The 16,653-nt window shown below is 60.5% G+C and overlaps 1 protein-coding gene and 1 long non-coding RNA gene across 2 annotated transcripts; both read left to right on the forward strand.

Moving 5' to 3' along the window:
• Positions 1–6,470: 6,470 nt before the first annotated feature.
• ARL13A (ARF like GTPase 13A) lies at positions 6,471–9,112 on the forward strand. The gene is made up of 6 exons (XM_068957546.1): positions 6,471–6,528; positions 6,683–6,785; positions 7,764–7,834; positions 8,005–8,254; positions 8,542–8,647; positions 8,789–9,112. The coding sequence occupies exons 2-6, from the start codon at positions 6,727–6,729 to the stop codon at positions 9,110–9,112; spliced, it is 810 nt and encodes a 269-aa protein (XP_068813647.1). The 5' UTR covers positions 6,471–6,528; positions 6,683–6,726.
• Positions 9,113–9,213: 101 nt separating this feature from the next.
• LOC138068737 (uncharacterized) lies at positions 9,214–11,485 on the forward strand. Its single transcript, XR_011143470.1, has 3 exons — positions 9,214–9,387; positions 9,817–9,918; positions 10,239–11,485. It is a non-coding gene; the product is annotated as an uncharacterized lncRNA (long non-coding RNA).
• Positions 11,486–16,653: the final 5,168 nt, after the last annotated feature.

Here is a 16,653-nt window from a genome sequence, read left to right on the forward strand (position 1 = left end):
GGTGCCCGCCGTGCCCCCGCCTTGCACCAGCCGCCTGCCAGAGCGCTTCCTGCACCCGCTACAGCCCGCGGCTCTGGGCCCCAGCCCCGAGGCCCAGCCCTGGGGAGGCACGTGTGGGGCTGGGCCTGGGGGCGCCCGCTGCCCCGCAGGCTCCCCCCCGGGCACCTGCGGCGGAAAGGCCCCGGCGCCGGGAGCCGGGGCAGAGCGCTGCAGGGAGCTGCAGGGCACGCAGTGAGGTGGGGGCATTGGGCTGCCTCGCGCCACGGCCCCCGGGCGAGCCCGCACCGGGTAGGAGGAAGCGCGAGCCGTGGGGAATACAACCGCCCGCCGTCCGGGCCGCGGCAGAGGCCGGTGGGGAGGCTCGGCGGCGCGGTGACCAGCGCGGATCCGGCGCTGCAGGCCTGGGGGGCTGCCTGCTCCCCGTCCCCCAGTGCGTGCCGGGCTCTGCCTGCCTTTCCCGCAGCGGGAGCTCCTGCAGCCGGCCGCCCCGGTCGCGCGCGCGAGCTCTCCGGCCCCGGCGCGCCGGGCTCCTGGGCCTGGACGCGCGCTGGCTTGGCTGCGGGAGACGTGACTCAGGCAAGGAGCGTTTGAGGTCAGCCAATTCGCCCTGTTTTCAGGCGGCCGTCGGTAGCTCGGTGTTCATCCTTCCGCAGCCAGGCCAGCTGGGGAGGAGGCGGCTGGCGGCGCTGGGGGCAGAGCCCGAGGTGACGCGGCGTCCCCCGCTCCGCCTGCCCCGAGCGCTTCGGGAGCTCCTCTCCTCCAACGCACCAAGCTTCACAAGCCCCGCGAGTAGCAGTTGTGCCCGTTTTACTGGGACGGGCTGTTTAGCTTATCCATGGCAGGGCTGGGGATGAAACCGCCGGAGGCCTTGGGGACGCAGCGAAGGCCACCGTGGCGCTCGCTCCCGCCGCTCCAGCCCGCGCCAACAGGCAGCGCCGGCCTCAGCTCCTGCTCAGCACTTTTTCCTCCAACTGCACAGCTGCTTCGGGAGCCCACAAAGGCGATGAGCTCACCAGGACCGGCCTGACCGCAGGGGAGGGCAGGCTCGCGTGTGATCGCTCGGCTCTGCTACGGTAGACGCATATTTTCGAGCTGTTTTTGGAAAACAGCCTCTCCGCAAAGCCCAGCAGGGCAGAGTGCAAGGGGCAGAGCATCGCTCCGGGCAGCCTGCTCGCCGGCCGGGGCAGCCCCCCAGGGCGGCAGCTTTCCCCCCGGGCCGGCACGTCCTGCCCCCGGGCGCCACGGCTGGGGGCCCCGCGCCGCTCGGGAGCGACTGCCGCTGCGGCTGGCCCCGGCACACGGGGCGCTCAGCCGATGACAGCGCACCGCCTGGCGCGGCCGGCTGCGCCCACGCCTCCTTATTAGCAGCGAGAGCAACCTGCAATCTATACCATTTATGTGATTTCCATTTATACAAATTAAAAGCGGCCCCCAGGAGTCTGGCAGGTCACCAAGCCTCAGCTGAGTAATTCCCAGGCTCACAGTCATCGCATTTTTAATTTTGTCTTCCCCTGTTCCATGATGAAATATTTTAAGTGCAATTGTTTAAGAACAGAAGAATTCCAGTCCTGCGTCTACAAGTCCTGGCACTGTTCAGAGGAATGGATGGATGAAACCTCACAGCGCTTCCCCAGACCAGTTATTATCCCATTTTCTGACCCCAGCAGGGCAAGACAGAGGCATGCGCTCTGGTTCACGCCGTGAGTCACCCCTCCAGCCGAAACCTACCTGCCCGGAGCTCAGCGCTGCCAGCAGCAGACCATAAAAGCATTGCGTCCCCAGATGCTATCAGAAAGCGATTCTGCCCCCGCTGCTTTGCCACTCCCCGTGGCTCGGGGATCGCAGCCCGTGCCTCTGCCTGCAAGCCGAGCTTGGCTGCAGCGCGGCTGCACGGCAGCCCCTGAACTTGCAGCTGCGGAGCAGCCGCCTGACCCACGCAGCGGGAGCAGGGGGGACGGCTCAGCGGAGAGACGGAGCGCTCTCAGGCGTTCGCACGCACGGCCGGGATGGATCCCAGGCCAGGCAGCCACGCGCTGCCCGGCGCCCCGGGAGGTAGCTTTGGCGCTGAGCGGTGCCCTGGGCTGCGGAGCCAAGGTCCAAAAAGGTGAAGTGACCTCCAACATGAGAAAATCTCATGCGAATGCAAAGTGCCAAGCAGATGGGAATGGTGGTGACAGCTCTAGGGCCATTTTATAAAGCAAGGATTTTTAGACGGGTTACAGGTTATTTATTATGTTATAGTAGCACCTAGAAGCTCATGTCTTTTGCAAACCTCACTTTGAGGAGCTGATCTAGATGAGAAAGACAGGATGAAGGAGAAAATGCTATTTTTCTTGCACAGCCATAGAGCTGCGCTGTGCCCGTGGGTGGCCGGGCTCGGCACACGGTGGCACCTTGCTGCCGGGGTCCTGCCCGCACCTCGCTGTGAGCGCCAGCAGCTCTCGCGTTCGCGGGTCTCCTGCCGGCTGGGGTTTGCCCAAAGCAGCAGCCCCAAGTCCTGCCACCACACGGGAATTTCAGTTCTCTCGTTTTGGAAAACGCTGCCTTGTCCTGGAGAGCATCATTAGCTTCATTAGTTTCTTAATCCCCGACTTCATTAGTTTCTTAATGCCAGCGTTCACGCGCTGCAAACACAGGGATGTGGCAATAGTGGTTACGTGTGAAATGCAGGATTTGCTGCCCAGCTTTTCCAGGCCCTTGCGTGTCCGTGGGACGCAGCGAGGGCATCTGCGTGTGCCGGTCCGGGCTATACGCAGGGGCTGGAGCAACCTCCCTCGCTAGCTCTGACTCTGAAAATAGGCATCTCTGCTTTAAACACTGCCCGTCTGGCAGCTTGGCTCCTGTAAAAGGAGAAGAGAGAAGCCCTTTGGAAAAGGCAGAGAGCCCCTTGTGAGAGCCCTTAAAGAGCCCGGGGGCTGGAGAGCTGCCCACCCGCTCAGGAAACCGGCGCCTGGCCGTGCCCTGCAGCGCCCGGCAGTGCCGCTGCGCTAGGACCGCGGAGGAGGCATCGCTCCCAGCAGCCGCCACCGGGGCATGCCGAGCGGCACGGCCTCAGCTTCCCAAATATAGCCATGCACGGAGAGGCAGAGGCAGCTGGTCTCGGAGCAGGGACGGCTGTGCTTCCCCACCCCCCGCTGCCCTTTCGGATCAGAAGTCTCCCCACGGACACGCTTGGTGCTAAGGAACTAAATACGCCGCTGACGCTGCGCAGGGCGACGACGGTGGGGATGTGTTGATCCCCCCAAAGAGCCAGCGTGCTGGATGAAGCGGAAACCGCACAGCGTTAGCCAGCTGAGCGCGCAGCAAAGGCCCTCGGGCCCCAGCGCAGGCACGCAGCTCACACCAGCAAAGCTAGCAGCTGCAGGGGGCTGGAGGAACTCGTGAGCTGGGAACTTTTTACTTACTTTGGAAATAGCTTTGCAAATGAGTGCTTCACGGCTTAAGCTGTTCGGATTTTGCATTTCACTCTACATAACTCTTTTTTTTTTTTTTCTTGCCCATCAGTCCATGGAAAAGTTTCTGGTTGGGGGAAGAAATATTTTTTTCCATTTGCTTGGCATTTTCCTGTATCGCCCCTGTGCGCTCGCAGTCCCTCATCCTGCACCTAGACCCTCGCAGGGAGAAAACCCTGTGTCTCGGTCCCGCCGGGGCTGTGATCAGCCGTCCCCAGCGCTCCGGGCAGCCGCGCAGGGCCCGGGGCAGGGAGCACGCGCGCCGCTGCTCCTCCTGCGGTACCGCTCGGGCACGGGGCGGAGGGGGGCATTTCCCTGCCGCCTCATCGCTTAAGTTCTTCAAAAAGAAAATGGAAGTGCCGCCTTCTGCTGGATTTATAGCTCTCCGTAACACATACACGTGTTGAAGTCGCGGCCCTTTGGCTGCAATTCCAGTTCAGGCAGCAGGTGTATGATACTGTAACAATAAACCAGGCAGGAAGAGTTGAAGTTACTTTTAATTAACGGATCCCTCTGGTCTCACCGGGTGTAAACGTATACAGCGCCGTGGGCGCCCGCCGGGCTGCAGGCAGCGGCACGCGGCTCCCCGCGCCGGCGGCGGCAGGCACCGCGGGAGCGGGCGGCGGGGAGCCCGCTTTCGGGGCCCCGGGGACTTCTGGTGCGATCGCCCCGAGAAGCACCCCAGCAAAAGCCAGCGAGAAAGGGGGCGAAAAGCAGCGAGCTGACGGATCCCGGAGCCGTTCGGCCGGGGTGACGCCAGGCCCCGCGGCGGCGGGCAGCCCCCGGCCCCCTTTGCCGCCTCCTCGCCCGGCCGCGTTTTGGCCCGTTTTGGGTAGGTTCGTGTTCGCCCCGCGCTGGTTGCGCGCCGCCTGCGAGCGTGACTCGGCGAGTCGCTTATCTTGGTTAAAGTTAACGTCTGCCCGCTGCGGCTTTCGCGGACGGACCTGCTCCTCCTCCGGCGCCCGCCCGGCGCAGGGCACGTGTCGCCAGCAGGCGCTGGGGGGGCCCTGCGTCACCGACAACACGTTTCCACGGCACGGGCGCCAACTCGCCGGCGAGTCCAGTCGGACCGCGTGGCGCTTGCATATCATTAGCTCTAGGGATTTAAAGCCCCTATTATCCGGTTTATCATTAGCCACCAGAGCCGCGCTGGGATTTAAAGGGGCGATGCGGTTGTTTGCAAAGCCGCCGCTTCGGTTCACCCCGACGGGCTGCCGTCATTGCACGACGCGTTTGAAAGCCAGCACGGTCCCTCTCCCTGCCGCCCAGTCCTCTCCCTGGCGCGTCTTCCCGCTCACCCTCCGCGGCCCCCCCGGCCCCGGCGTCTCCCCCAGCCCCGCGTCCTCGCCCCTTGGGCCGCAGGCAGGTGCGGCCGGAGCCCCAGCCCAGCGCCGGCGCGCGCTCGCAGGGTCTGGGGGAGCCGCGGCAGGGCAGGCGGGCAGAAATGGCATTAAAAGAGTGCTGCCCGCCGGAGCCCAGCACGCCGGGGGCAGAGCTCTCCCTCGCCGCCGTCCCTGGGACGGGCGGCGCTGCAGGACCATGCCCGGCGGTCGGCCAGGAAGGGGCGCGCGGGGCAGAGCTCCTTAAGAGCCCTAATGAGGAACGTCTTCCTTGATCGACCAAGATAGCAAATCCTGCCTTCAGAGTTTCTCACCTGGCAACGGTGACGGCGGTAAACCCGGAGCGGCTCCTGCGCGGCAGCGGTGCTTTGCCCGGCCGGCCCCGGAGCCGCCGGCCACCGAGCCGGCAGCGCGGGGCAGAGCGTGGCCGAGCCCGGCGGCTCCCTCCGCAAGCCAAGGGGCCGGGGCGCGCGTTTCTGGGCGCGCGGCCAGCCGCCTCGCTGAGTAACCGGAGCTGCAGCAGCCGCAGGCCAAGGCCAGGCCAGCAGCAAAACACCCGTGGATGAGGGCTGGCCACTTGTCGAGCGCGAGTCTCCCGGAGGGTTTGGCGGGGCGGGGGGAGCAGGTTTCGAGGCCGGGTCCCCAGGCATGTAGAGAGGGACGCCGCCGTTCCTGCATGCCATTTCAGTAACGCCGCAGCTCCTTCTCCAAAAGGCTTGCTGCTTGCAAAGCCCCTGCGCCCGGGGAGGCCACGAAGGGGGTCGGGACGGTCCAAGGCGTGCACGCCGGGGAGGGGGCTGTCCGCCGGCGGCTGCAAACGGGCATCCCCGACGCCTGCTGCACGCGTGGTCAGCGCAGCCCTGCGGCCCCCCCACGCCGGGCACAGCCGCCCTCCCTCGCCCTCGGCCAGGCCAGAGCGGCTGGGGGCGCAGGCACGCTGCCCCGGCGGTCAAACACGGGGGCCTGCAGGCCAACGGCCCCCCCAGCGACGCTGCGTGCAGCTGCCACCTCCTCCGGTAATCATTAACCGCCCGGCCGCTCGGTCCGGGCGCGCGCCGCCCCCTCGGGCGCCGGCCCCGTCCCCCGGCCCGGGGAGGGGGGGTCACTGAAAACGGGGCGGCGGGGCGTGAGGGCCGGCGAAGCCGGAGCAGCGCTCTCGGCCGGGGGGGGCCTTCCCCTCGCCCGCTTCCTCTCCGTCGCCGGCTCCTCCATCAGCTCCCTTCCTCCTCCTGCTCTGCCCCAGGGCCAGGCTCCCGGGTGGCCGGCACGGCTGCCCGCCCGCCCCGCCGCCTCCCGGCCCCGCGCACCCCTCCACCCGGGGGGTCTCGCGGCCCAGACCGGGGGCCCGCGCGCACGCCTGGGGCCGGCGGGCTCCGCTGCCGGCACGGACCGGGCTCCCCCCGCTGCTGGGCCTTGCAGAGGAGCAGCGGGCCGGGGGCTGGAGGGCAGGCAGTCGGGGGAGCTGTTTGTTACAGCAGATACTCGTTCAGCTGCGAAGGCCGCGTGGGCTCTCAGGTGTCCCCTCCGCCAGCCGCTGTGCGGCCCGGTGGGTAGCGCAGTGCCGTTCCCCGCCGGCCGGCGCGGTGGCCAGCCCCGCGGCACTCCGCTTCCCAGCGGGCCCGGCCCCGCCAGGATTAAGGCGGCTGCCAGCAGTAACGTAAATCCGGATTAGGTTAAAGCAGCCGCTGCGCGAAGGAGGCGATGTGAGCAGGGGGCCGGATGGCAGGAGCGAGCGGGTGAGAGGGGTGCCGGGCCCGCGGGCCATCGCCCGGCGGCTCTCCCGGCCGGCTCGCGCGGGCTGGCACCCGCGGGCCGACGAGCGGGCAGCTGCCATGCTGCAGCCGCCAGCGGGGCGAAGCGCGGGGCCGTGCCAGCCCGCTCGTCTCGTAGGTGCCGGCGAGAGGCCGCGGCCGGTCGGCGCGGGGCGGCGCAGCATGTTCCACCTCTTCTCCCACTGCTGGTCCTGGCTGCAGGCCGTGCAGGAGCCCGTCAGGTATGCCCGTACCCCGGGATGCCAACAGGGAACGGGGCGGTCTCCTCCCCGGCACGAGCTTTACCCCCTGCCTTTTCGGCTCCCCCTTGGTTGGAGCAGGGCACGAGCCCGTCCCGAAGGACAGAGGGAGCAGGTCCTCGGCCAGGGCACGCATTCAGCGTCGCAGCAGGAGGGCTGAGGGCGGCCGGTGCCCTGCCAGGGGATCAGCGGGGCGGGAGGAGCGCCGCGGCCGCAGCGGGCACGTCTCCGGGGCTGTCGCGCCGTCCGTCCCTCCAGCGTGCGGAGCGTACGTCCAGAAGTGCCGACTCCAGAAACGTCGGGGTGGTGGGGGGAGTCCCAGTGCCTTCTCCTCTCAAACCAGCTCCCCGATAAAGCTCAGGGCAAAACCTGAATCGCCTGGAGCGTTGACGTGCGTCACGAGACCAGATTAAATTTTCTTTTGAAAGAGTGCTTTGCGGGAAAGCGTTATGCCCACGCAGGGCAGGCGCTGCTGGGTGTGGTACGGGCGATAAGGCAGTTTGTGGTCCTCCCTTTGCAACAGCAGCACGTTAATTGTAATATCAGAGGTGGAGTCGTGCTGCACACCCAGGCCTGCGTATGAGTCTAAGGGGAAAAAGACACCGAAAACAAAACGACTAGCACTGCTGACTTGTAAAGCAAAGGGAAAATGAGATGTGTACGGCTCAGGTGGATATGTTGCTGGAGGCCTTAGCAACAGGGAAAACTCCTGGGTCCAGGCAGAGGCTTGGAGAACTTCCTTGCGCTCTCACTCTGTGTATAGCCATGACGCACTAACGTGGAACAACATTAAGAGCAATCCTGAACTGATATGCCCATAAGGAACCATCTTCTTGGCCTGCGCATATCGCTGCTCAGTTTGGTGTGATCCGGGAAGCAATCGCTGCCCTGGGAAGCACCGCGAGGGCTCCATCGCCGCTCCCCGGGATGCAGGCTCACCGGGTCATTCTCCTTCCCCAGGAAGGTGACCCTCCTTGTTGTGGGCCTGGACAACGCGGGGAAAACCACCCTGGTCACGGACCTCCAGAGAGGTGAGGAGCTGGGGCCACCTGCAGCTGGAGGCAGTGGCTTTATGGTCTTCTGCGGAGCCAGGCAGGGGTGAGCCTCCTGCGAGCTGGCCCTCTGTGCAATCGGAGCAGGGCGCAGCCGCAGCGGGTGAGACCAGGCCATGCCCAGGTCTCCACCGTCTCTCCTCTCGCAGTGCTGGCTGGTGAGGTGCTGCCCGCGGCACAGCCCGGCCAGACCCATCTCCGGGTGGACCGGTTTGAGGTGACGCTGGTGGACCTGCCGGGCGGACAGCGGTCCCGCGGCGCCTGGCGCAGCCACTATGGCGCTGCCCACGGGCTGCTCTTCGTCCTGGACGCCAGCGACCCGGCGCGCATGGAGGAGGCCAGGAAGGCCTTGGGCCGCGTCCTGAGTCATCCCAAGGTCTCCGGGAAGCCCCTCTTGCTGTAAGGCCGAGCGCCCTGACTGCGGTCCCTAGGGCGAGGGGTGCTGGTGGGGACCTCACTGACGAAGGTGTGGAGATGCAAGGAGCACGGTTGGGCTGTTCTGGGGAGGCAGCACCCAGAGGGCTATCACGGAAGCAATACATAAGCAATAAATTCCCCCCCCCCGTAACGCGTATCAGCCCCTTTCCCCCAGCTCTGCTCCCAGCCCTGCTCTGCTCTGCAAGGGGACGGGGACAAGGAGCCCCGTGGGCGCCCCGTCTGACCGCCCGCCCTCTGGCCGCCCCCAGGCTGGCCAACAAGCAGGACGAGGCGGACGCCCTCCTCCCCTGCGAGCTCATCGAGTGCCTCTGCCTGGAGCAGCTGGTGAACGCCAACAAGTCGCCGTGCCGCATCGTGAGTCCGCGGGGCCGGCGGCGGCGGTGGCGGCCGCCCCGCAGGAGACCCCCCCCCCGGGCTGGCGTCCTCGGGCCACCACTTCGCGGGGGCCCGCGGGCGCCTGCCCCCTGACGCCGGCCCCCTCCGTCCGCCCCCCAGGAGCCGTGCGCGGCCGCCGTGGGGCTCCGGCGGGGCCCGTGCCGCAGCGCCCTGCTGGGGCTGCGCTGGCTCCTGCGGGCCGTCGCCGCCGACTACGAGGCCCTGAGCGCCCGCGTCCGGCCGCCCAGCCCCGGGGCGCCCCCGCCGCCCCGCGCCTCCCGCCCGTGCCCCTCCAGGGAGCCGCCGGCCTGGCCCGAGGGCGCCCGCCAAGGGGATGGCGAGACGGGGGCCGGCCGCCGGCTGCTGCAGCCCGTCCACAACCTCCTTCCCCAGGTAGCCGGCGCTGCCCTGCGCCCGCCTCGGCCCCGGCCGTCCTCGGGGTGATCCAGGCTGCCGGGGCCTCGGCCGAGCGAAACCAGAACCAGCCCTTTCCCCCTCCTCCCTTTCCCAGGAGGAGAGCGCGGCGGGCGCCAGGAGGAGGAAGAGGAAGGTGAAGGTGAGGAAGAAGGGCTCGGGAGCGGCCAGGAGCCCGGCCGAGGAGCCCAAGGGCCCCGCAGGAGGGGGCGACGGCAGAGCCGCGGCTGGGGCCGGGCTGCTGCCCGCCAACAGGGTCGGGCAGGAGGACCCGGCGCCCGCTGGCCCGGCTGCCCCCCAGGCAGGTGAGGAGGGCGCGGGGTGCCGGCCCCACCGCCGGCCCACCCCTGGGGCGCAGGCACCCCCTGCACGGGCACAGCGGGACCCTCCGGAGCCACCCCGCAGGGGCGGTTTTGGGACAGCCGGCTCGGGACCCTGTGGCTGGTGGTGGGTTGGGGGCTCCGGTGCCGCAGGCAGACCGGTGCGAAGCTGCAGACCCCCTTCTTGCCGTTCCCTTTGGCTTTGCTTGCAGATCTGCTGAAGCTCCGAGCAGGGAATCGCAGGAGCCCCGCGAGGGCGAGAGGAGAGAGAGATCTCTGACCATCTTGGCAGGGGCTGATGTACAGAGGTGCCGGAGGACTGTGCTCCCACGAGCATCCATCCTCCCAGCTGGTTTGGTAACAAATGTGTCCTTGCCCAAATGTGATGCCCGATCTTTGTTTCTCCTCCTCCAGGGCAGGGCGTGAAAAAGAAAAAGAAGAAGAAAATCAAGAATAAAATCAAGTCACAGGAGTCAGCCCTGGAGCAGCAGCATGAGCCTGTCTCGAGCACCTTTGGTATTTCCCAGGACAGGTTTTGCTGAAAAGAGCGTCCAAGGGGTCTGGCTTGCTCGCAGTGGGGTGCGAGCCACTCAGGAGCACCTAGCTGCAGTGGGAGTAGCACCCGGTGCAGGGTGCCCCTTGACGTGGGGCGTGAAAGGTGCTGGGGTGGGCGCTGTGCTGGGGGCGCAGGCGAGGGCTGGTGGTCTGGGAGGTGGGATGCGTCCTTGCACCCCTCGCTCAGTGCAGGCTGTGGGACTCAGCCCTGCAGGGCCACGACGGGGTAGGAGCTTGACTGCGATGTTGGAGTGTCCGATCCTTTCCCTTCCTCTCTGCAGACCTGTACCGACGGGTGATGCTGACTCTGAAGATGAGGCAGGAGCAGAGGAAGCAGCAAGCTGCCATCGCCCCCTGAGCAGGGCCCTGGGCACGGTGCTGCCCGCCTCAGGGCATGCCACTGGGGCGCTGGGTCTCTGCAGCTCCTGCTCCCGCGGGGCAGGTTGTCCCGGAGCGCACAGGTCCTGGGGAAATCCCAGCTTATGTCGCAGCCATGGTGGGACCCACTGCTGGTGCAGGGCTTTGGGGCGCTTGCCCAGGGCTGGAAGTCCTGGGAGAGCGAACCTGGAGCACAAATGCTAGCAGTGTCCTCTGCATGACATCAAAATCATGGATTTGCTGGAGTGAGCCAAAAAAACCCTCTTCAAAAAGCTCCTCCAACACCCTGGCTGCAAACTCCTCTGAAAAAGAAACAACAAAGAAAAAGGAACAACAGCCGGCCACTTCTGCCGCCCTGTGTTAATGTTCTCTGTAAACCTTGATCTGAACCCAACTGAGGCTGCAGGAGAGAGGAAGATCAGAGCAAATGTCCCAGGGGAAAAGCCCATGCCTGGTACAAGCTGGCTTGAACCGGTGTATGCAAAGCTGACTTTACAGGGCTGGGGTTTCCCTGGCTGCTCGTTCAGTCCCCGTCTGCTGCCAGGATGAGTATTTTTTCCTACTGACGAGGCTGGGAAGGAAGTCACTGATGGGGTCTGCAAGAGCTTTGCTCAGCCATCGACCACGTCCACTGGGGCCATATCAGGAGCCTCCTCACACAGTGGAGGACGGTGACGTCTGCACGCACATCCTGGTACACCGCTGATGGAAGCTTGCGAGGCTGACTTTTTTTTTTTTGGTTGAAGCTGAGGCAATGGTGGTAGAGGCTGCTGGAGGCTCCTCCCCAGAGAGTCCTGCCACCTCCCCCAGGAGCAACAGCGGTGACTTTCTGGCTAATACAGACTCTTCCTACGTGGCTGGCAGCCTGGCACCCTGCAATCTGGCGTGGATACCTGCACTCAGGTCAGGTCTGAGAGGGGAGACTGAGCTGGTGTCTGCGTTGCACCACAACCCCTATGTGATACCTGACCTTCCTGGCTACTGATTATGAGGCAAGGCCTTCCCAGGCCAGCAGGCTAAAACTCTGGGGACTTTGAGGGACTTTCGGGAGCCAGACTCCCTTCCCTGAGTCTGGCTATAAAAGAAGGGGGAGAGGGAACTCCTGCTGCTCTGCCTTGCTAGTCTGCTATAAAGTTGTGTAACTGTCAGCTGCGACTGCCACTGATTGTAGTGAGTCATTATAAATAACAAGATCAACAAAACAGTACCAAGACAAAAATACAGCAGTCTGAAGCAAACTTTTTTCCCTGTCTTGGTAGCTCCTGGGTGGAGCTTGGCTCCAGCTGGGTAGCAGAGCGCCTTCTGCCATGGGAAGAGGTGCTGCCCCTCCGGGCTGCTGGGCACGGGGAGCTGCGGTGGCACGGGGAGGCGCGAGGCTGCTGCGGGGCTGCGGCCGCCAGTCCTCTGCCAGGTGGGTTGCAGGTGAGCCCGCTGCCTCTGATGCTGCTAAACTGCTCCCGGGCAGAGCGGCCTGCTTCGCATGGGCCTCGCAGCAGCCACATCCCCCCCAGAGCATGTCCAGCTCTGGCGTGCACGTTGCGAGGTGGACGCGTCTTAGAATTGGAGCCTACTTGCTGCAGGTAGGGAAGCTGAGCAATGCTTTTTGGGGCAGGCAAACTACCCTTAATGTTTTCTCTGTTGCTAAACTGAAAACTCGAGCCAAGTTAATGCCCTCCCTAGACGTCACCGATGTCCACATTGCCACAGGGTAGAAAGATTAATGTTAAACAAGCAAGCAGCAAATGGACACTGTGGGATCATCCCCTGTATTGGTCTCTTCGCGCATGCCCACGCGGTCTGGGATGAGACCAAATCCTCACCGACAGCCAGAACCTGAAAAGAGCGCAGTCATGAAAGGGGTGCCACTGAAGCATCTGTGCCGCCTCCGCCCAGAGCGGGAACTGGGCAAGTTTGGAGCGTTCAGTGTGTCCAGGCCAGGAGCCAGCTCCCTCTGGTGCTCTCTGGTGCTTCTTGCAATTGCTGCTCCTCATCGGAACAAAACACGCTATGTGTATTGCCTAATCTGGAGATTGCCTCTGCAGCCCCAGCAGGGCAGAGGAGGACCATGCTCTAGCAGGTCCTTAGGTGGCCAGGTTCATACAGAATTTATAGGAAAAACAAATTCAGTAGGCATGACTTGTCTCCCATTTGTTTGTTTTCCCTATATGAAGATAGGTTTGCAGGGTTTTTTAAGGTAAAGTCCTCTCACTGTGCCGTGTGTAATGCATAAAGCCAGAGAAATTAGCCGGTGGAAAAAAACCAGGAGGCAAATGGGTGAGGCTGGCTTTACTAGCCAGCTGACTGAGACTTTCTATTCGAGCCAACTGTAAGAAATTCATTTTGTATATAACATTTGCATTTTTTCATAACATAATGATCTCAAGTGACGGTAATCACTTCAAATATATTTCAAAATCAAAACCCTTTACTCTAGTGTTTCACTGACCGAAGAGCAGTTAACCTCCACTATAAACTAGAACACAGTCCTGATTTATGCCATTGGAGGATACAGCTTTTATTTGATCAAAGGTGAGCAGGAAGACCTCTATGTTAAAAAATGATCTCTCTCAAAGTCAGGAACATCTCAGAAACGTGGGATCTTGAAGACCGCTTTGATCAGTGACCTGGCAGATAAAGCGATGATATTAGTTAATGGTTCCACCAGGTAATGGAGTGGCCTGCACCTCTGGGGTGTGACAAGCAGCTGCTTTAAGAGGAAGGTGTGTGCCCAAGTGACGAATGCTGTGGTGCCTCTCCCAATTCAGGAAAGGTTGCAGCTGGTACAGGGGTGACCTGCTGTAAGCCTCAGCTGGATAGATAAACAGAACTGATCCGGGATATTAAATATCTGCATGACTAAATAGGGGTCTCATCTGAGAAGAGACCTCTGCTTTTATGAGCACTTTTAATTTTGCTGCCTGATAGCTGACTAAACAGCGAGGGAAGGGCTTCGCTGGACGGCGTGGACCTCGGCACTGCTGCCTGCTGAAACTGGGGAGAGACGCGACTCTGCCCGTGCAGCTCTGGCGTTTCCCATGAGACTCCTGGTGTGCTGAGGACACGCCTGAAGCCCAGCACTTCTGTTTGCTGCGAGTAAGACTTCCCCAAAAAATGAGGTGGTGGTGATTGACATCCTCCCACAAACCTGATTTCATTGGACAGTGCTGGTCGGGGGAACCCAAAACGTGCTGAGGCTCATGAAGCACCAGAAGAACAACTGCCCAGTAGCAGCCCATCCCGTGACTAAAGCTGTATCTATTGACACAAAAAGTAAATGGTGTTAATAACACTTTCTGCAGGGAGGACTGGAGCCAGCTGGATGATATAACTGTACTTTGCATTTAAGATTTTTTTTTTTGAAATCTATATTATCTGACAGCTCCCTCTCTTTCACATTTACAGAGGCATCATCTCAGGGGGTTAGGTAAAATCTGGCGATTGCTTCCACGAGTGTTTTCATGGCGCTCTCACTCTTCCTCAGCCTCAGCTGCAGCTTCATTAGTTACACGCTGGTGGCAGCCCCAGTGGCCCACGACGCTGGGCACTGGAGCGTGTCCTCTCCTCACCCCGTCACCACAAAGCCTTTATACCATGGAGCAAAGCGATTTGCCCTGCTGCATGTCCACAGTTGTGGTTTAGAAATAAGAATTTAGTTGTGTCTTTTTCCCCTATGTGGGTCTTTCCAAAGGGTGTGTGAACAGAAGAGCATAAGGAGAAGCTGGTCTTACCATCATTTCCAGCTTTCACATCCAAAGAGCTGCAGAAGAACTAACCATGCAACAGTTTGCAAGAGAACCTCCCAGAAAAGACAGGACCAAATTCTGCATACGAGTTCAGTACTGCAAAGGCGATGAACTCTAGCACGGGCGGCAGAAACCAAGGGGTATTTTGCAATGCAAACGTCCAGGCTCTGCTCCGCAGGCCAGGGCGGGCTGGCCGTGCCTCATGGGTGCCCCGCGGGCCGCGCTGGGGGATGGAGCACACGGGCCCTCCCTGCCAGGCACTTTCGGCAGGTGGTGGGAACTGAGCCGAACCCAAACCCTGCCAGCTCCCGCCACGGGAGAGCCGGGAGAAGTGTGTGGCGAGGGCAGGTGCGGCGTGCTCAGGGCTGCGGGGAACCCTGGCGTCCTTCTGCTTGCGCTTCTATTGGATTGAAGGTAAAATAATTGATGAAAAATTCTTGTCCTGGGATGGCTGTGGTAGTATTTTCCTATTCCCTGGTAGTGCTGGCCCTGCTGTTTTGGGTTGGCTTTGAGCCCCTTTTGAATATGGCTAAAGATGCTGTGAGTGTGCTAAACAAAACATAGTGCTGATGTATGCTTTTTTCTCAGGCCATGCCGTCAGTCCGACCACAGATGCTGACAGCCAACTACTGTGTGTGTGCGCGTGTTTATATACATATACCGATATGCTCAGATATGTTTTTACATATATATATAACATATTTGAGCAAGCTTAGTGGATTCAAACCTAGCAATGGCTGTACCATGTTGGTAAAGGACCAAAGCGGAAGTTTTTAGAGCTTGAGAAGTTGATTGTTATACAAACTTTCTCATATTTTAAGTTCCTACCCTCTGAGTCGTCATTTGGGCTGGGTGCCGACACGCTGTTTTGGCAGTTTGCAGCCCAGTCAAAAAAAAGGAAGTGTTTGGAAATACTTTTTCTTCTTCTTCTTCTTCTGGATGAGCACATTATGACAGGGTCTATCATCCAAAATACTGTGACGAGAAATGCCAGCATAAAATACTTGGCAACTGTTCAACCAGCTCTGCAGATCTTGAGCGCTCTGCTGGCCAGCGAGCGCAGCCAGTATGCTGCTTTGCAGGCTCTAACAGTCTCTTTGCTTGGAGGATATCTGCATGCATTGAATAATGAATAACCCTGCACAGCGTTTCTTTAGAGCTTTTGTTAATGCTTCTAGATCATCTGTTGCATTACTTTAACAGTGAGAGCCAAACTGTTTACTCTCATATATTACACAGAATTGTTAGAAAAAACTAACTTAATTGGGTGAGAGTAACTCCCCAAGCTTCTCTTGATTGTTATGAAATACTTTGCAGGGAAAGAGCAGATAACAAGGCCTGGAAATTTAGAAAATATGGAAACTTTCCCTTTCTAGGTTAAATGAGACATTAGTCCCGGCAGAAGGAGAACAGGTAGAGTCCAAATTATTTAATGGATGTATTTGTTTCAAGGCATAAAGGAATGTGCTAGAGTTTGAGGTATGGAGAGATTCACATCATATATCAAATATACTACCTAGGTTTTTTTTTTCCTCTTATAAAAAGCTCAGTTTTAAAAAAGAGGAATGCTCATAATTGGTAGTCTCTCTCTCTTTTATAAGTTATCACTTTGTAAGTCGCTGCATACTTGACTAGGCTATTTTAGACTGTAAGGGGAAAAGGCCTCTTGAGAAAGACTATCAGCATCTTAATTAGAGGGAATTTTCCTTCAAAATATTGTTGAATAGGGGATCAAGAGCCAATTTATTAACCAAAAGCTTTCATTTTCTAGTCTTCTGCAGCAATCAGAGCTCAGGCCTTGTCTGCTGGAGAACTTTCACCTTATTAAACTACATTTATATTTCAGCACAGCTGGATTTAGCAAGGCTGTAGCACAAATCCCTGACCTATGGGCTAGATCTTTTCGCCCTGCTACCCAGGCTGTGCTTGGGATTAGACTTTACAACTCATCTTCTGCGTGTGGCACAGCTGTACAAACTGGGTTAGGGGGTGGTTTGTGCAAGTCTCTGGATTGTGGGTGGTGGTGTGGGTTTGTTTTGTTTTTTGTTTTGGGGGGGGGGGGGGTGTGGCCAGGTTTGCGTTCACAAGTTGCAAGGCACAACCTCAGCTATGCAGGCTGTTACTGGTAGAGCCCTGCTGAGCACCAGGGAAGGAAGAAGCCTACGCTCTGCCTCGGGGAGGGGAAAAGAGAAATGCCCACAAATATCAGAGGTTAAAGGCTACAGGTAGGATATGGCGCGTGTATGGCTTTGGCCGCTACCAGAAAGCGAGCACCTTGTCCTGTGCTCGTCCGTCAGCCCCGTGCTGGCAGGTCTTCAGATTGTAGCAGAGTGGATTTGAAAATCTCTTGTGTGAACAGATAGGACATTTGCCTTGGGATCTGCTGGCAAAAACGTTCTCATTCCTTGTGAAACCAATGTTTATCGCAGAACGCGCCAAGGACCTGCCCCATTCAAGAAAAGGGGAGAAAAACTGCGTTGTCAGCTCCTCCTTGGCCTCTCTCGGCACATAACAGTGTTCTCGGGGGCAGTACTAGACCTCTGCGAGAGCCGTGGTGGCAGCGGCGCAGGGGACA

This window comes from Struthio camelus, chromosome 11 (genome assembly GCF_040807025.1).
Source record: "Struthio camelus isolate bStrCam1 chromosome 11, bStrCam1.hap1, whole genome shotgun sequence".
Taxonomy (NCBI): domain Eukaryota; kingdom Metazoa; phylum Chordata; class Aves; order Struthioniformes; family Struthionidae; genus Struthio; species Struthio camelus.